Source organism: Chiloscyllium plagiosum, chromosome 18 (assembly GCF_004010195.1).
Source record: "Chiloscyllium plagiosum isolate BGI_BamShark_2017 chromosome 18, ASM401019v2, whole genome shotgun sequence".
Classification (NCBI taxonomy): Eukaryota; Metazoa; Chordata; class Chondrichthyes; order Orectolobiformes; family Hemiscylliidae; genus Chiloscyllium; species Chiloscyllium plagiosum.
This window is the reverse complement of record NC_057727.1, coordinates 15,167,342-15,188,369: the sequence shown is the minus strand read 5'-3', so window position 1 is coordinate 15,188,369 and position 21,028 is coordinate 15,167,342. Positions and strand designations below refer to the sequence as shown.

The 21,028-nt window shown below is 41.6% G+C and overlaps 1 protein-coding gene across 3 annotated transcripts in view; it reads left to right on the top strand.

Annotated features, from left to right (window-relative positions):
- The window catches only part of LOC122558870, a 57,688-nt gene extending 37,111 nt beyond the window's left edge, over window positions 1–20,577 (top strand). For all 3 annotated transcript variants that reach the window (XM_043707750.1, XM_043707752.1, XM_043707751.1), the window contains exons 4-5: window positions 17,307–17,511; window positions 19,755–20,577. In XM_043707750.1, coding sequence (XP_043563685.1) covers window positions 17,307–17,511; window positions 19,755–20,407 — 858 coding nt within the window. In that variant the 3' untranslated portion in view covers window positions 20,408–20,577. The remainder of the gene's footprint in view (window positions 1–17,306; window positions 17,512–19,754) is intronic.
- The last annotated feature ends 451 nt before the right edge of the window (window positions 20,578–21,028 follow it).

Below are 21,028 nucleotides of genomic sequence, written 5' to 3'. Positions count from 1 at the left end.
GGTATCTTCTCAAAGGCCTTTTGGAAGTCTAGATAGATAATATCCACTGGGTTTCTGTAGTCTAACCTACTTGTTACCTTTTCAAAGAATTCTAACAGGCTTGTCAGGCAAGACCTCCCCTTACTAAATCCATGCTGACTTATTCTAATCTGACCCTCCACTACTAAGAATTTAGAAATCTCATCCTTAATGATGGATTCTGGAATTTTACCTATAGCCGAGGTTAGGCTAATCGGCCTATAATTTTCCATCTTTTGTCTTAGTCCTTTCTTGAATAAGGGGGTTACAACAGCGATTTTCCAATCATCTGGGACTTTCCCTGACTCCAGGGATTTTCGAAAGATCACAACACAACACCTCCATTATTTCCTCAGCCACCTCCCTCAGAACTCTAGGATATAGCCCATCTGGGCCAGGAGATTTATGAATGTTTAGACCTTTTAGCTTTTCCAGCACTTTCTCTTTTGTAATGGCTCCCATTCTCAACTCTGCCCATGACTCTCCTTAATTGTTGGGATATTACTTCATGTCTTCTACTGTGAAGACTGACGCAAAGTACTTATTAAGTTCTTCAGCTATTTCCTTATCTCCTGTCACTAGCCTTCCTGCATCAATTTGGAGTGGCCCAATTTCTACGTTTGCCTCTCGTTTGTTTCTTATATATTGAAAGAAACTTTTACTATTGTTTCTAATATTACTGGCTAGCTTACCTTCATACTTGATCCTCTCCTTCCTTATTTCTCTCTTTGTTATCCTCTGTTTATTTTTGTAATCTTCCCAATCTTCTGATTTCCCAGTGCTCTTGGCCACTTTATAGGCTCTCTCTTTTTCTTTGATGCATTTCCTGACTTCCTTTGTCAGCCATGGCTGTCTAATCCACCCCCTATCCCCTCCCACCCGTCCGGATAATCTTTCTTTGCTTTGGGATGAACCTCTGTACTGCGTCCTCAATTACACCCAGAAACACCTGCCATTGTTGCTCTCCTGTCTTCCCCACTAGGCTCTGCTTCCAGTCGATTTTCATCAGTTCCTCTCTCATGCCCCTGTAATTACCTTTTTTTAACAGTAACACCATTACATCGGATTTTGCCTTCTCTCTTTCAAACTGCAGGCTGAACTCTACCATATTAGATCGCTGCCTCCTAAGTGTTCCCTTACTTTAACGTGTTTTATAAAGTCTGGCTCTAAGTCCAGAATAGCCTGCTCCCTTGTGGGCTCCATCACAAACTGTTCCAAAAAGCCATCCTGTAAGCATTCCATGAATTCCCTTTCTTTGGGTCCACCGGCAACATTATTCACCCAGTCCAACTGTATATTGAAGTCCCCCATGATCACCATGACATTGTCTTTCTGACATGCCCTGTTTTTTTCCTCACCCTCTTGAATGGCCTTCTGCACCATGGTGCCGTGGTCAGCTGCCTCATCTCGTCCACAGCCCTTTTCCTCATCCATACAGGGAGCAAAAATCTCATACCTGTTGGACAAGGTCAAGGGCTGAGGCTCCTCCACTCCTCAACTCAGAATCCCCCTATCTGCCTCACTTACACTCACACCCTGTTGTCCCTGAACACTTACTGAATTTGAAATAATTAATCTACCGGGTGTGACTGCCTCCTGAAACAAAGCGTCCAGGTAAATCTCCCCCTCCCGGATGTGCCGCAGTATATGAAGCTCAGATTCCAGATTATCAATTCTGATCCGGAGTTCTTCTGCAGATGTGGTCAATGGGATCAGCCAGCTCCTACGTCATACAGCTACAGCACGTCACCTGTCCAGCCATCTCTACTTATTTAATTAATTTATACAAATTTATGAGTTAAATTATTTCTAGTACTTCTCTATGGTCTTATTCAGCAAGCCAACTAATAGTAAACTTTTAATCAATCATATGATACACAAGAAAAATCAATTGAAACGCCTTACCTTAGCAACACACGAGAGTCCTTTTTTTTGGTTAGAGGAGGGTGGCGGGTGGGAGTTGCTACACGTGTACTGTCTCGGGATTTAGCCAGTGCCCAAATATATACCCAGCAGTCCTCTGCGCCTAGCTGTGGTCTCTCCCTCTGCTGCTCCTTTAAAAGCTTTGCTTACCCAGCAGGCCCCTGTCCATTCCTGCTCAGTGTTCGCTCTGCCAAGGTAAGTTTTTATATTTCTAATTCGCCTTTCCAGTTGGGCCTCTGGTCCTCACTGTCACTCCTCCCACTCCAACCGCAGCTGAAAAAAAACGCCCTCTCGTAGTCTGTAAAGTGTATCTACTGATATGACTTCCACTCTAGGTGAAGGTGTCCACCTCCACCCTTTCCTTTCTTTAGTCTGAATCCTGACCGACTTTCATTTATTCCTGCTTCTCGAGACTGTTATTCCTTTCTTGTCCAATATATAAGGACTAGTCAAAGATGTGCAGGCTGGGTGGATTAGCCATGGAAGATACAGGGTAATAGGGATAGGGTAGAGGGGTGGGTCTGGATGGGCTGCTCTTTGAAGGGTCAGTTGGTTTCGATGGGCCAAATGGCCTGCTTCCACACTGTAGAGATTCTCTGATTCCATCCATAAAATTTGCAAAATAGCATATACGGCTCAGCAGCTATGTCCCACGGCTCACCCCTAATGCACAAGTAATGTCCTTATTACATCGGAGCTATAGTCACCTACAATTATTAGGTAATACAGCACACAGAATGTAGTATTTAATACATGATCACATGGTAAAGACAAAGTGATGAAGTAAGATTTTTGTGCTCTTTCATTTCATAGGATAACCATTGTTTTGGTTTTAGAACATAGAACAATACAACGCAGAACAGGCCCTTCGACCCTCAATGTTGCATCAACCTGTGAACTATTCTAAACTCATTCCCCTACACTATCCCATCATCATCCATGTGCTTATCTAAGGATTGTTTAAATCTCCCTAGCCTTCTTCTTTCCAATGAGAACAGACCCAAGTCTCTCAACCTTTCCTCATAAGACCTTCCCTTCAGACCCAGCAAAATTTTGGTAAATCTCCTCTGCACCTTTTCCAATGCTTCCACATTCTTCCTGAAATGGGGCGACCAGAACTGTACACAATATTCCAAGTGTGGCTGCACCAGCGTTTTGTATAGTTGCAGCATGACATTACAGCTCCTGAACTCAATTCCTCTACCAATGAAACCTAACACACTGTATGCCTTCTTAACAGCACTATCAACCTGGGTAGCAACTTTCAGGGATTTATATACATGGACTCCAAGATTCCTCTGCCCATCCACACTATCGAGAATCTTTCCATTGACCCAGTACTCTGCCTTCCTGTTATTATTCCCAAGTGAATCACCTCACATTTAGTTGCATTGAACTCCATTTGCCACCTCTCAGCCCAATTCTGCAGTTCAACCTGTAACATTCTTCCACGCTGTCCACTACTCCACCAACTTTAGTGTCATCTGCAAACTTACTAATCCATCCACCTATGCCTGCATCTAAGTCATTCATAAAAATGACAAACAGCAATGGCCCTAAAACAGATCCTTGTGACACACCACTAGTAACCGGACTCCAGGCTGAATATTTTCCATCAACCACTACTTGCTGCCTTCTTTCAGAAAGCCAGTTTCTAATTCAAACTGCTAAATCACCCTTAATCCCATGCCTCTACATTTTCTGCAACAGCCTAATATGTGGAACCTTATCAAAGGCTTTACTGTAGTCCATGTACACTACGTCAACTGCTCTACCCTCATTTACATGCTTGGTCACCTTCTCAAAAAACATGATGAAGTTTGTGAGACATGACCTGCCCTTGACGAAACCATGTTGGCTATCTGAAATCAAATTGTTGCTTGCTAGATGATTATAAATCCTATCACTTATAATCCTTTCTAAAACCTTTCCTAAACAGAAGTACCTGTCTATAAATACCTGGATCATCTCTACTGCCCTTCTTGAACAAGGGCACAACATTTGTAATCCTCCAGTCCTCTGGTACTAAACCTGTAGACAATGATGACTCAAATATCAAAGCCAAAGTCTCTGCTATCTCTTCCCTAGCTTCCCAGAGAATCCTCGGATTATTCCCATCCAGCCCAGGGACTCATCTACTTTCACTCCTTCTAGAATTGATAACACCCGTGCATAACTAACCTCGATCCTTTCTAGTCTAATATCTCGTATCTCATTCTTCTCCTCTACAATATTCTCCTTTTCCTGAGTGAACACCAATGAGAAATGTTTGTTTAACACCTCTCCGATCTCCACAGGGTCCACACTCAACTTCCCACTTCTGTCTTTGACTGGCCCTATTCCTACCCTAGTCATCCTTTTTGTCCTCACATATCTATTGAAAGCTTTTGGGTTCTCCTTTATTCTATTTGCTAAAGACTACTTGTGTCCTCTCTTTGCTCTTCTTAACTCTGTCTTTAAATCCTTCCTATCTGATCTGTAACTCTCCATCGCCTCATCTGAACCATCTTGCCTCATCAACGCATCAGCCTCCTTCTTCCGCTTAACAAGAGATGCAATTTCTGTAGTAAACCACGGTTCCCTTACCTTATCACTTGCTTCCTGCCTGAGAGAGACAAACCTATTAAGGACATGCAATATCTGTTCCTTAAACCAGCTCCACATTTCCAATGTTCCCATCCCCTGCATTTTGCTACCCCATTCTAAGCATCCTAATTTTTGCCTAATCGCATTATAATTGCCCTTGCCCCATCGATAACTCTTGACCTGTGGCATGTACCTATCCCTTTCCATCGCTAAACTAAACGTAACTGAATTATGGTCACTCTGTCCAAAGTGCTCACCTATCACTAAATCAAACACCTGGCCTGGTTCATTTGTATTGTATAAGGCCTAATTTAAAAAGTCAAAATTAACTGTTTTTGATCATATAATGTTGGTTCTTCCTGTTACTGTGAATCAGAATAGGCTACACAAATAAATTGTTTATCCACAGCTTAGGAATCTGAGCAAGTTTAGTCTTTGTATATTTCCCCATTTTGTGAGACAAGATTTGCAGCTATCTTTTCAGCTGCCCAGTGTCCATGCTGTAGAATTCCTTCCCTAAACTCTCTCCCTCTCATCCTTTAAAATCCTCCTTAAAATCCACTTCTTTATCCAGGCCTTTCCTTAGGTTTACTATTGTTTTTCATTCAGCCTCTGTGATGCATTTTGGGATTGTTTTTCATTAGAGATGATAATATTACTATAATTCAGTGACCCCAATTGCCAAGGGCTAATGATTAGTTGATGTTCGTAGCATACAAGTCAGGAAACTGTTTGGATTGGTCATAATTGCTAAAACGTTCTGTTACAAACATGATCTTTTTCTGAAACATAAGCGTACAATTTTGCAGTCCTTGTTTTAAATATAAAACAAAGCAAGTATTTATTAACAGCAGAAATGTAGATAGCCAGAAAAAAATCAAACCACTCTATCCCCTTTTAATATAGATTCAAAGATTTTTGAAGACACGGTTGAAATAAACCAAAGTAGTCTTTGTATATTGAACAGGATCAGTTCTGGATCAGAATCAATGTACACACTGGTACAGTTTACAAACACTGTTGCAATTCTAAGAGAATCTAGTATATCTACTGACATCCAGTCCAGCTTATTTCCAAGGGAGAGAGATGAACAGACCTCTCATATATTAGAGTCGATCTTTCTCTGTGCCTTCTCTGCAGTTATAACACTACACTCTGCATTCTGTTCTAATACACTAAGGTCCTTTCTAAGGAATGATTTGTCTAGCTAGCACACAACACAATACTTCTCACTATCTCAGTATGTGTGGCAATAATAAATCAAATCAAATCACGATATTATGGATTTCAAGATTTTAATGGGCTCTAAGTAATTAAAATTTAAACTCACCTGCTGAAACAGCAGATATCTCTTTTTAACTTATGCAGTTTAGTTAGCTTCCCTCCAGTGCGATATTGTCCCTAACCCAACTTCAATTCCATTTTTTTAAAGACTTGAAAACTTCAAAAACTTAGCTTCATTTCTTTACCTCCAATTGTAACCCAACATACTGATCTGGGATTAATAATAACTTCTTAACTTGAAAATAATTTCATTCCTTTAAATTCCATTTCATGGGAACGTTGCTTAGCCCATGTTACTCCATCAAAAGATTCTTTGTAGTTTGATCTATGTTTCCCTCTTGAATGACTTGCCAGCACAGACTAAAACTGAAAGTTCTCTCACTAAGTCCTCTGGATAGTTCCCTAGAAACTCTGGGTAGGATTTCATTTGGAATTATTGGCATTGTAGTTTTAAAAAAGCTAATTGTCAGTTTCAAGCAAACCCATAAGTTGAACTTAAAATTGCAAGACCCAAACTGGTCATAAACTATGTTAAAATACATTGATATAAATCTCACAGTTTCATTACAACATAAATATAATTGGTCATTGTGAGGCATGACTGATGAAGTGTTGTTGCAAAATTGCTCTTTAAAATGTGAGGGATGCCAACTTTAGATGCATCACAGTAGTTTGTTCTAACACAAATATCCCCTGTGAATAACACAAATTTATATAGCGTTTATTTTCTCCAGTTGTCTCCAGGAAATCCATTCTCCAACAAATTGTTCGAAACAGAAGCGTCAGCAAATGATGGAAAATGAGGGACAGATATTAGAAATTTGATTTTTAAGTCTACATATTTCTGTTGGAATTGGATATTGCAACACTTACACAATACAGCATATAGGTGCTACCACTAACGACACACAGAAGAAATTTGTCCTAAGTCATTGTGACATTGACTCCCTGCCTGTCTGAGCAACTTCTCTGATCACAAGAAAATACTGCTTACATATCACTGCATCTCTGTGCATCCGTGTAATAGAACACAACAGGGGTCTTTCATATTGTCAAGCTCAGTAAGTCATCCCCAACATTTCTTCCAAGAATGCGCTATAATCACTCATGTAGAAACAAATATTCACAGAATGTGTCAGAAGAAAGAGAAAGAATATATAGTATAACCTAATTAAAACATTTTCTATTTCTGGAACAATAAAATGACTAAAACTCACATACTTGCATGATCGCTAAGGCCAGCTCTGTACCTTTGCTCTTATCTCAGCTCGCCTGCTGTTGAAATCTTATCCAAAGTTGTGTTATCTCTAGACTTAACAATTCCTACTCCTACCTGGCTTCCCATGTTCTACCCAAGATAAGCTCATGGTGACACTAGAATTCTACTGGCCATGTTCCGACCTGCAGAAAGTCAGTTCACCTTTCATCCCTGACAATACTTTTAAAAGGGAGAGGAACAGACAATGGTGAGGTCAGTGCAGGAGAGAGAGAGGGGGAGAGAGAGAGAAACCCACATTGCTAAGTGACAGAGCAGTGAACTTACACAGTTACTGTCTTTGCTGTTTGAATTCATGTATCGCTGGACATCAGAGTGCATCTGGGAAAATGAACAAGCAGTGACATTCACAACTAATCTTAGAGGAGCCTGTTTGGGAGAGGTCACAGCACAGAAACAGATAAGTGAATATTTAAGCGGGCACTTACAGTAAGTCTGCAGTAGTGAGTAGAATGTGTTCTTTCTTGATTATATATTATATTTAGATATGTCTCTTTATTAAACTTAAAATATAAGCCATATGTATTAATTTAACCTGGAGCAGTGTTTTGTAGAAGAATAAGACTGCTATTTTCTGGGTCTTTAGATTGTAAGAAGCAAAAATGGCCTTTAGTAAAGTGATATGCTCTTCTTGTCAGATGTAGGAGTTTAGGGAGAATTTACCTGTTACTGAGGATTATATGTGCAATAAATGCTGGTTGCAAATCCTATCAGATCAAATGGATCAGTTGAAGTGATAGAGGCAATGAGGAATTTACAAGAGCAAGAGGATGTGATGGATGGTAGTTATAGAAAGGGGGGAAGTCTCAGATACAGTCACATAGATGGGTTAACTGCAGGAAAGGTAAGAGAGGTAGACAGTTCATGCAGGAGTGTTCTGTGGCTATCCACATTTCAAACAAGGATACTGTTTTGGAAAATGTATGGGGTGATGGATTCTCAGGGGAATGTAGCACGAACAGCCTAGTTTCTGGTATAGATCTGGCTCTAATGTGATAAGTGGTATGTTGGGTTCCAAGGGACCATTTGTATTAGGGGACTCTTTAGCCCGAGATACTGACAAATATTTCTGTGGCCAGCAGCGAAGAAGCAAAATGGGGTGTTGCTTCCCTGGTGCCAGGATCAAGGAAGTCTCAGAGAGGGTGCAGAATGTTCTCAAGGGGGAGGGGGCCAGCACGAGGTCATTGTGCATATTGGAATCAACGACATCGAAAGGGAAAGGTTTGAGATTCTGAGAGTTGGGCAGGAATTTAAAAAGGAGGTCCTTGAGAGTTGTAATATCTGGATTACTCCCGGTGCAATGAGCTAGCGAGGACAGGAGTAGGAGGATAGAGCAGATGAATGCATGGCTGAGGAGTTGGTGTATGGAGAAGAATTCACATTTTTGGATCATTGGAAGCTCTTTTGGGAGAAGTGACCTGTACAAGAAGAACAGCTTGTACCTAAATTGGATGGAGACTAATATACTGGCAGGGAGATTTGCGTGAGCTGCTCAGGAGGATTTAAACTAGTAAGGTGGGGTGGGTGGGACCCAGGGAGATAGTGAGGAAAGAGATCAATCTGAGACTGGTACAGTTGAGAACAGAAGCGAGTCAAACAGTCAGGGCAGGCAGAGTCAAAGCAGAGAACAAGGTAGGACTGATAAATTAAACTGCATTTATTTCAAAGCAAGGGACCTAACAGGGAAGGCAGATGAACTCAGGGCATGGTTAGGAACTGAGAAATAAGAAAGGGATGATCACCTTATTGGGATTGTATTGTAGAATCTCCTGATAGTCAGCAGGAAATTGAGAAACAAATTTGTAAGTAGATCTCAGCTATCTGTAAGAATAATTGGGTGGTTATGGTAAGGGATTTTAATTTTCAAAATATATACTGGGACTGCCATAGTGTTAAGGGTTTAGATGGAGAGGAATTTGTTAAGTGTTTACAAGAAAATTTTCTGATTCAGTATGTGGATGCACCTACTAGAGAAGGTGCAAAACTTGACCTACTCTTGGGAAATAAGGCAGGGCAGGTGACTGAGGTATCAGTGGGGGAGCACTTTGGGGCCAGCGACCATAATTCTACTAGATTTAAAGTAGTGATGGAAAGGATAGACCAGATCTAAAAGTTGAAGTTCTAAATTGGAGAAAGGCCAATTTTGATGGTATTAGGCAAGAACTTTCAAAAGCTTATTGGGGGCAGATGTTCGCAGGCAAAGGGACGGCTGAAAAATCGGAACCCTTCAGAAATGAGATAACGAGAGTCCAGAGAAAGTATATTCCTGTTAGGGTGAAAGGAGAGGCTGATAGGTACAGGGAATGCTGGATGACTCAAGAAATTGAGGGTTTGGTTAAGAAGAAGGAAGCATATGTCAGGTATAGACAGGATAGATCAAGTGAATCCTTAGAAGAGTATAAAGGCAATAGGTGTATACTTAAGAGGGAAATCAGCAGGGCAAAAAGGGGACATGAAACAGCTTTAGCAAACAGAGTGAAAGAGAATCCAAAGGGTTTTTACAAATACATTATGGACAAAAGGGTAACCAGGTAAAGAATAGGGCCCCTCAAAGATCAGCAAGGCAGCTTTTTTGTGGAGCCTTTGTGGCAGTAGATGGGGGAGATACTAAACGAGTATTTTACATCAGTATTTACTGTGGAAAAGGACATGAAAGATGTAGAATGGTGACATATTGCAAAATGTCCATATTACAGAGGAGGAAGTGCTGGATGTCTTGAAACGCATAAAAGTGGATAAATCCCCAGGACCTGATCAGGTGCACCCTAGCACTCTGTGGGAAGCTAGGGAAGTGAGTGCTGAGCCTCTTACTGAGATATTTGTATTGATAATTACAGATGAGTTGCTGGAAGACTGCAGCTTGGCTAACGTGGTGCCACTGTTTAAGAAAGGTGGTAAGGAGAATCCAGGGAACTATCGACCAGTGAGCCTGGCATTGGTGTTGGGCAAATTGTTGGAGGGAATCCTGAGGGACAGGATGTACATGTATTTGGAAAGGCAAGGACGGATTAGGGATAGTCAAAATGGCTATGTGCGTGGGAAATCATGTCTCACAAATTTGATTGAGTTTTTTTGAAGAAGTAGTGAGGAGAATTGATAAGGGCAGAGCAGTGAACATGATCCAAATGGACTTCGGTAAGGCATTCGGCAAGGTTCACCATGGGAGACTGGTTAGCAAGGTTAGATCTCATGGAATACAGGGAGAACTAGCCATTTGGATATGGAACTGGCTCAAAGGTAGAAGACAGAGGGTGGTGGTGGGGTGGTTTTTCAGACTGGAGGCCTGTGACCAGTGGAGTGCCACAAGGATCGGTGCTAGGTCCACTACTTTTTGTCATTTACATAAATGATTTGGGTGTGAGCATAAGAGGTACAGTTAGTAAGTTTGCAGATGACACCAAAATTGGAGGTGCAGTGGACAAGAAGAAGGTTACCTCAGATTACAACAGGATCTTGATCAGTTGGGCCAATGGGCTGAAAAGTGACATATGGAGTTTAATTTAGATAAGTGCAAGGTGCTGAATTTTGGGAATGCAGGACTTATACATTTAATGATAAGGTCCTAGGGAGTGTTGCTGAACAAAGAGACCTTGGAGTGTATGTTCATAGTTCCTTGAACGTAAAGTCACAGGTAGATAGGATAGTGAAGAAGGCGTTTGGTATGCTTTCCTTTATTGGTCAGAGTGTTGAGTACAGGAGTTGGGAAGTCATGTTGTGGCTGTACAGGACATTGGTTAGGCCACTGTTGGAATATTGTGTGCAGTTTTAGTCTCCCTCCTATCAGAAAGATGTTGTGAAACTTGAAAGGGTTTAGGAAAGATTTACAAGGATGTTGCCAGGGTTGGAGGATTTGAGCTATAGGGAGAGGCTGAATAGGATGGGGCTGTTTTCCCTGGAGTGTCGGAGGCTGAGGGGTGACCTTATAGAGGTTTATAAACTCATGGATAGGATAAATAGACAAGGTTTTTTCCCTGAGGTCGGGGAGTCCAGCACTGGAGGGCATAGTTTATGTTGAGAGGGGAAAGATATAAAAGAGACCTAAGGGACAACCCTTTCATGCAGAGGTTGGTATGTGTATGGAATGAGCTGCCAGAGGAAGTGGTGGAGGCTGGTACAATTACAACATTTAAAAGGCATCTGGCTGGGTGTATGAATAGGACGGGTTTGGAGGGATATGGGCCGGGTGCTGGCAGGTGGGACTAGATTGGGTTGGGATATCTGGTCGGCATGGACAAGTTGGACTGAAGGGTCTGTTTCCATGCTGTACATCTCCATGACTCTGCCTTTGATCTGCTTTGGTTCCTGGTTAAACGACATGTCAATTTTTAAAATCTCACCCTTGTTCTAAAGTTCCTTCATTTTCCCAACCCTCTCTGTAAACCCCTCCAGTCTCAAATCTCTCCAAGCAACTGTGCTTCTTTAAATCTCATTGCCAGAACATTCCCAGACTTTTTAGACATGGACAAAATGTCCCTGGAAGTGGGAAGTAGCTCTTGCCTGGCCATGTACGTGGTTCAGTTGACCTCCCAAATGGTGATTAAGCTACCAATTTGTCTGGTAATCCCAGACATTACATCAGAGATGGAAATGTGTTGCTGGAAAAGCGCAGCAGGTCAGGCAGCATCTAGGGAACAGGAGAATCGACGTTTCGGGCATTAGCCCTTCTTCAGGAATGAGGAAAGTTGGTCCAGCAGGCTAAGATAAAAGATAGGGAGGAGGGACCATTCCTGAAGAAGGGCTAATGCCCGAAACGTCGATTCTCCTGTTCTCTAGATGCTGCCTGACCTGCTGCGCTTTTCCAGCAACACATTTCCATCTCTGATGTAATGTCTGGGATTACCAGACAAATTGGTAGCTTAATCACCATTTGGGAGGTCAACTGAACCACGTACATGGCCAGGCAAGAGCTACTTCCCACTTCCAGGGACATTTTGTCCATGTCTAAAAAGTCTGCTATAATGTAGTGAGACTGCTAAGTTTGACCTGATGACCTACCAATGGGTTTTGAAGGTAGTGTGGGAGTTGGCATCTTTACAAACACATCATTGTCCAAGAAAGGACTCCCTGCTGATTCATGCTGCCTTTATGACAACAATATCATTAGTATTCAATGACCCACCACTCCCTGCAACTGTCCTGTCTTACTTGATTGGCCCTGGAATTCCTCAACCCAATGTATCTATCTTTGAGGGCACCCAGCCATTGAGGCACTCTTTGTATTTGAAACCCCAGCCCATGAACACCTTTAGCAGAGGTGCTGCTCAGGTTTGACCCCCTGGTTGTGCCAGCAATATTGGGAGTCTGGATCGCCTTCTTAATTGGATGGCATCTTATTGATAGTGGTGGCCCCTTGATGCGCAAAATCCCAAGTCCCACTGCCAGATGAAACAGGATTGTCACCAGATTTTGGCCACAGGATGTCCTCATGAACCAACAAAGTCCAGGCCCTGTTGTTCAGTTTTCTTTTGTAACCCTCTGGTGGAGCACCTTCTGCCATTTCTAATGCAAAAGGCACTATATCAATGGAATTTATTGTAGTTCTCATAATTGGAGACACTAGGATATGGCTCAGGAAGGGTTAAAATACAACCCCTGTGATAAGTTTGAATGGTGTCCACCACTGTTGAGCGTGCCAGAATTTCTCAGGTTGATGGAAAGGTGCTGCACTCACATGGAGTATTTGGAACCCCTCCAGGCACATCACACTTCACGTTGCAAGGAATTCCCACTCCTATGGGTTTTCATGGAAATATAAGGCATTCTTTATAAGGTGCGTGCACATGGATTTGCAGTAACCACAAGGCGCCACACAGACTGCTCATTTTATTGCCCATTTAAATGTATTGGATATGTACAAAATAAAAATAATTTGGAGATGGCATTGCCCTGGCTACCAAAAGATGCAATTTTTTTCATATTTTCATTTTTGGGAATGCTTAACAGCTATCAAACAGGGCAATGAGTGGAGTCTCTGAAGATGGACTATTTAATAAAATGTAGCTGTTTCCCAGTGTGGCCAGTGCTGCCAGCAGCTTACAGCACTGACTGATGTAATAAGTGATATGCATTTGAAATGTTTTGGGAATTGGTGATAAGACAGCAATATAAAAAGAGAGATGTGGTTTTTTATAAGGTTCTTTAAATATATCAAGGAAAATTCTGTGTGGGTTATAGGAAGAGAGAAAAAAGATTTTTAAGTCAGACAGGTACAAGAGGGAATTAAGCCTTTGGGTAAACTGTTAGTAGGCAGCTTTGTCCTGATTTGCATCTCACAGTATGAGAATATTGTGCGAGGAGGAAGTCAGAGATTTAGCCAAAGAAAACTAAGATTGCCTCTGTGCAGGAGAAATTGGGTGAGAGTTGATCGTGGAGTGGAAGGACTGGAGAGCAAAGGGAGGGTGAGCATATGGGGCAGGGGAGCTTTCTGGAAATAGCAATGGGAAGTGAAGGAGGAGAGAGTGCGTGTTTTGTGGTGAAGGTGTCACTTGATTTTCAATATTGGCAATCATGAAAAAATGAAGAATGATATTAGCATAACGCATAAAATTCAAACTTTCCTAGAATTCTTCACAGCCATGAAGTGTTGAAGTTGTAAGGAGAAAATGAGGCTCCCCATTTACACACAGCATGTTCCCATAAACAGATAAGTGACCCGATAAGCAAGTTTTTAGTAATGTTGTTTCAGGAATAATAATTGGTCAGGACATTAGGGACTGCAGTTCTTTAAATAATAACATGGGGCTATTCATGTTCACTTGAGAGAATGGGCAATGTTTTGGGTTAATGTTTGATTTGATAAATCGCATTTCTAACAGTGCAGCACCCCCTCAGTACTACACTGAGGTGTCAGCCTCGATCTTGTGCACAAGCCTCTGGAGCTGGACTTGAACCACAAACCTTTGAAGCAAGAATTCCAGCACTGCAAGAAAAGCTGGGGAGCTATCAGTATTCATTTTTGGGAGATTTGGAGCTTTCATGTAAAGGGAGGTGGAAGTGTGAGTAGCAAATTGGATGACTAATGAAAGAAAGAGAAATGACACAAGAGATTGAGGAGGAAGGCAGGCAATGGTGCAGGTTAACAGCAGAAGGGTAAAGCGAGAGACAAGTGTTGTCCAACTTTGACAACCTAAGTGTGGGGACTGCTACTACAGCAGATGAAGTCAAGTAGAGTAGTCAAGCCAATCGAAAGATCTCAGATCAAGTGGGAAAAGGGATGTGGTGCTGGAAAAGCACAGGCAGTACCCTGGGAGCAGGAGAATCGACGTTTCAAGCATAAGCTGTTCATCAACATTCCAGATGAAGAGCTGTGCTTTTCCAGCACCATACTTTTTAACTCTGATCTCCAGCATCTACAGTCCTCACTTTCTCCAAGGTGGGTAAAGGACTCAGGCAGAAATGGGAGAAAGAACTACAGGCTTCATCTTAGGGATTTTTATCTAAGATTGAGTTGTGTCCAGTTTTTTGGAAGGATTCACACCATGAGATCTAGCAGGTCTGCTCACAGTACCATACAAAACTGGCCACATTACTTACCTACCCTACTCCAATGGCATTCGTGACATCCCTTTCCAGCTCCCATTTTACCACATGCCTTTTCCACACCAACTTGTCATTCAGTGAATACCTCGGAGTTAACAGGCACCTCTCATGCTGGACCATCATTAAAAGCCTGTTGTACACCTGAATAAGCACTGTCAATGTGGACCTGCTCTGCACTATTCTTGACATTTGCTGCAGACATGGCAGAAAGGGCAACTCAGTACCTCAGCTGTGTGGTCACGGACCTGGAGATCCTACTGGATGGCATGGTACAACGACAGGATTTCATTTTCCCTCAGGACAAGCAGTGGAGACCATGCCAACCCTGTTCTGGGGCTACCACCCAGGATAAAGCAATCTCAGCCATTTGGAGGAATGTACAGCACTGCGTAAGAAAGTCAATGACCTTCTACACTGCACAAGTGAAAGTGGCACCATCTACTCTCCAAAACTAGAGTCATAGAGACATACAGCACAGAAACAGACCCTTCAGTCCAATGAGTCCATCGACCATGTTCCCAAATTAAACTAGTCCCACCTACCTGTGCTTTGCCCATATCCCTACAAACCTTTCCTATTCAGGAACTTATCCAAATGTCTTCTAAACATTGTATTGTATCTGCGTCCACCACTTCCTCTGGCAGTTTGCTCCAGACACGAACCACTCTCTGTGTAAAAGAAGTTGCCCCTCAGTTCTTTTTAAATCTTCCTCCTCTCATCTTAAAAATTTGTCCCCCAGTTTTGAACTCCCCCATTCACCTTATCTATGCACCTCATGATTTTATAAACATCAATAAAGTCATACTTCAACTTCCAATGCTCCCGTGAAAAAAGTCCCAGCGCATCCAGTTTATTTTCTAAGTCTCAAATCCTCCATTCCTGCAACATCCAAGTAAACCCTTTTTGAACCCTCTCCAGTTTAACACCCTTCTGATAACAAAGTGATCAGACTGCAGAGAAGTACTCCTCAGCAACCTCTTGTACAACCTCAATATGTTGTTCCAACTCCTGCACTCAAAAGGTCTGAGCAATGATGGCAAGCGTCACTCTGACTCTGTTCCTCTACCCACCTTCCCCCAAGGTACACGTTCCACTATTCTCATTATTAGCTGCAACATCTTCTCCCACTTGCTGTCATCCACCCCAAATCCCGTCACCATTAATGCTGCACTCCCCCTGTACTACTTAGTCAATCATTCCCCACTTGCATGAAAAATAACAGCTCTGCCACCCACTATCATCCCCAATAAGACCTGTTTCTCTCTCATTCCAGGAGGAAGCTGTCTGTAAGAGGGCAGAAAGAGTCAAGACAAAGGGAGCGCTGCTTGATATTCTGCTCTTCACCTTTTATGTGAACAACCACTGCTTGGTTGAATTACTGTGTCCAATGTCCTAGAATGGTACCACAGGCTGCCCTAAACTTACTGTGTTGGGACCCTTAACTGAAGGTTCTCTTTCTTGAGTGAGGCCTGTTGTCTACCATGACAGGCTTCCTGCCTTTGTGTCTGCACTAAACGGCAGGACAAGACAGAAGTAACATGAGCCTTGCTCTGACTGAGGGGGGCAAAGCATAAAAAGGTAGGACAGTGAAAGGCAGGGATGCTGTGGGCATCCAAGTCGGCTCAGAGGAAGTGTGTGTAATAGGGCAAGGAAAAAAACCCAGAGATGTAGCCTGGGCCAGCCTATGAGCTGAATGGGGTCAAGGCAAGAGGTCAACCATGAATATATTGAAAAGTTGCTTGGGGGGAGGGAGGGTGTGTTGGAGGTGCACTTTTAGTCTACTCCTGCATCTATTTCTTATGCTGAATATTCTTAAATGGGACATGGTGGCACCACCTAAAATTGAGAGGACTGAAAGCATAATAACATGTGTAACACAGAAGCAGATGTTACAAATACATATAAAAAAGTGACATGGGATTGAGCTATCTGTAACAAAAATTGTAATACAGGAGGAAGCATTATAACAGGATGTGTATGTTACATGCAAGATTTTGATATATACATAGCTTTATGAGGCATAACCATACTACTAATTCATAACCTCTAAATTTCCAGCACCCTCAATGTATTATGACTGCAGTGTTTACTATTTAGATCTCTATGCAAAATGAGAAAATGCAAAAACATCTCTAAACGTAATTCCTCCAACAATGTTGTGTGTTGCACTAGGGAGAATTCACCATGTGGACGTCCAACAAACAGCCAGCACTGAACAAATTTTATTTACACCTTGCCAGGAGAGAGGGTAAATCTAACAAAATACTCAGATCTTACAATATACTGTAACCACCTAGAAGATGAAGGTCACTAGGTGCATAGAAACACCCGAGATCCCCTTCAAGTCAAATATGTATCCTGTCTTGAAAATATATCATCATTCCTTCATTACAATGGTGGTCAAGATCCTGAGATCTTCTACTTTAACATTCTTGGAGCAGAACCTTTATTTCACTGATTGCAATCGTTTAAGGAAACCTATTACCCGGCTTATCCAAATAAGGATGCGTAGTAATACTGACAAGAATGAATAGATTAACATGTCCTCTGTCTATTAATCCTAGTGTATGCATCTAGAGTTTAACCCTGTGGAAAAGGTCACATTTGTTCTGCTTTCTAAGATACTATAAATAGACTAGAAGCTGACTGAATTGTGTGTTTTCTTCCATTTGGTCTGTAGGAAGATGAATTCTTACGCCATTTGTCGCAAGAGGAAAAAGAATGCCTCAGTTTTTTGATTGAAACCATTGACTCATTAGAGGTGGAATTGGAGCAAGATGATGATGAAGGGCTGGCAAAGGGGGATGCTACTATCAGTGACGGTTTTTATGAGTTTCTCGGAATGGTATGCAGCACTCGACAAACAGAAGATACAGCAAGCGCAGGTGGGGTTTCATTGCACAGTGAATTACAGACATCAGGATGATTATGGTTTGGTTTTGTTGCCCGGTTACCTCCCTCAACAACAGTTATTGGCTTGGCACAAGAAGTACAAGAGCCAAGTCTGTGTCAACCAACTACTGCCCTTATTACTTTAGTTAAAACAGATGTACGATTCACACCATTTGGCTAGGAAAGGGTTAACAGCAAGCATGCAATTCATACAAGGTTACAATCCTAGTGCACACTCAATAAGCTTGACATTTCCAGAACAGTCAATAAAGTAAGAAGCTCATTCTGGCCAAACACTTTTCTCCCAGGGTCTTGGGGTCCTCTCCACACTTCCAAGTATGGGGTCCATGGGGTCCGTGGCTTCACAGAAGTAGGGGTCTGTATCTTCACTGATGGCACACCAAATCCTTCATTTTTATCCTTTTCCCTAATCTTCCTGAACTGTGGTATCTTGTTCCATTGGTTCTCAGCTCATCTGAGATCGGTATCTTTCCAGTATCGGCCCACTCCAAGGATTACCATATTACTCTTCCCCCAAATAAGGATTCTTCCCTTTTGTCATCCCTCGGAGCTGAACCACCTCAAACTGGCTCAAGACAGCAGCTGGACCTAGGGTAACTTCATATTACAGCCATTGTTTTTATGTGTGAGCAGCCTCTGGCTAACAGTATCATTTTGGTCAAAAGTTGAAGTTATTCCAAGAAAAGGCACGTGCAAAATCTTGATGTCCCTATAATACCTTAATTCTCCTGATCCCTGATGTTAAGCAACTAATCGTGTTATCCAGGTTTCTTCTAAAGACAAATTGTCTAATCAACAAAATATTGACTCCAGATTGACTTTTATAAAGGAAGCCTCATGGTTAGGAAGTCCAATACTTGGAAGTTGGAATATGCGAAAGGGAAGAATTTGAAATGATTGCAGAGTGTATATAGCTTTACTGTTACAAATATATACATCTGAGTTCTTAAATATATACATCTGAGTTCTTAAATTTTATTAGCATTAAACTAAATTTGATCAATGACTTAAGATTGATACCTGAAAAATGTTCCCATGAAGGAACTATTTCATTAGCCGTGCTGTCTGTTTCCAGTTAGAAGGCATTAAAAACTAATTGTCGTCATAGAACATTCACATCTTGTAAGTTGTTGAGGACTGACTTCTGCCAGACACAGCCATAATCTTAACATGGAAGTACAGTTTGTGTGTCACTGTGCATTATGTTAAGAATCAGCATTCTTTCTGTCAGTGTTGCTAGATCCACTTCAATTTCCTTGCACTCCTTCCTGACGCATATTTCCTAATACGCCTGCAATTGTTGAATGTGTGATGCCAGGGAAGACAGGTAATTTGTAAACAGTATAGCAGTTCAGTCAAGGATTTTGAGCATTCCTGTCTTTCATTTTAACTGAAGATGGGAATGTAATGTTAGAAATTTAAAAAGAACATTAGAAAGTTAAATGTTATTAGAGGTTTAAAGTATATATCTGCTGAAGAAGGTTTGTGAGTGAACAACCATAGACAGTTGAGCTGATATTTAAACCTTGGGCTCATTCCATAATGATTACTGATTGATGAATAGTGTGGTTTGCTCTATTTGACCCTTACCAAGACTTGGCATGAGAAAGAACATTCCCTTTAGGGAAGATTGATAGCATGTTTACAGGCTCTGTCACTGTTGGTCTAGTACATCTCAATCATAGTTGCTAGGATGTTGTCTTCTTTGAAATGTTCCTATGCTCTATTCCCCCATCAATATGAAAGCATATTGGCTTTCCCTGCCATCACTGTAAACAGAAATCCATCCCATTTTCCACCACATAGTAAAAGCCTAAAAATATGCTGCCAATGCAACTGTCTTCCATTTTTGACTTTTTCCAGTGCTTGGGAAAAAAAGGCTTTCCTTTTTCTGATATATGTGCACCCAAGAAAAATTAAACTTTAACAGAGACACACTGAGTTTCAGTACACATTTTAATTTAAAGTAAGTGAACCACTAATTGGGAGAAGATGGTGTGGTCAAATATTTAGGCTTAGATTTAGCTCGGAATTTTGAAAGTAGTTCATTATGTTCACTACAGTAGTTTCATAGTTGCAAGAGAAATGTCCTCTTCCACTCATCACATATGGATAATATTACACATTACACATAATGGTAATGGCGAGTATTGTTTTCTCAATATTCTCTGTATATTTAAGCTAGCATTGATATGTGAATTTTTAATATTTTTAGATGTTGCAGCTCCCTGTGACAGTATTGGAATAATTGGAAATGTGGATATAATCACCGCTAGCCCGCCTGCTCAAGTGATCAGTAACAGAGACACAAAGTCAAATTCTGTGGTTGATACAACACCCAACCAAACAGCAGCATTCAAAGACAGCAAGCAGGGGAAGGAGTCAATGAGGCATCAAGGATCTGAAACGATAATAGCATTGGAAACCAAACCCTCAGACCAGTCCAAAGCGACTCCATCTGATGAACAAAGTTCATCCAGAACACTTACTTTGCTTCCTGCTCATTCTAAAAAGTTTGACACCATTTTGAGGTCAGGGGTAAGTGTGCAGGAGCTCCGAGCCCAAGTTCTAGCCCGTCTTAGTGGGTCTAGCCAGAAGAAGCCAAGTGGTCAGATGGAGAGTTTGGCTTCCCAGTCCGACTCACTCCGATTGCTTGGAAGGCCTGAGCAAAAGGCAGCAAGGCAAGATGCCCTTCAAAGATTAGGACTGGTGAAATTTACTGGAGGCTTGTCTAACAGCAACAACCCCTCCATCTTGCAACCTTTTGCAACAGAAGGAACTCAACAGTTAAAATCTTCGCAATCACCAAAAGAAACAGGTCATAGAGAATCTTTGAAAAAGTTGGGTCTTTTAAACCTGGGATCTTGAAAGGTTTTACAGAAAGCTGCAGAATTAGAGGACTATAGGTAACTGGCGATATATTATTTTTCTAAAAATTCTCTGCTTGTGCAGCCACTGGTCAGTTAGTTGCTGGTTGGCTTTCTCAATAAGTTTCCCTGCCCTCAATAAGGCCAATAAAATGTGTCAAGTGTGCAGCCTTTCAGTGTAATCAGGAAGGTTTGTTAATGAAGCAGCCCTCTATAAATGCACATTTCTCTTGTTCTGCCATTGTGCATTAATAATTCACTGAGTCATTCCTAAAATACTTAATGATAATACACAAGAACATTTACTCAACAAAACACATTTACCAAGGACAAAGGGTTGACCCTCTAACTTTTGAGTGGAAATAAGGTCTGAGCATTAGTCTCTAAGTTTAAATAAAAAGGGTGAGATGCTCATTGATGCCTTGCAGTTTTGACTCTAGACTGGGAGCACAATTGAGGGTTAAAGCCCTCATCATGGCATTGCATTGTGCAGGCCCTGGAAACTGCTGCATGCTGCTGCATTGTGTTCCTTCCCTCTGGCAAACTGAAATTACAGAGAGCTCATACGTCAAGTGATCACATATTTGTTACATTTCCATTAATCATGGTGTCTTTAGTATCC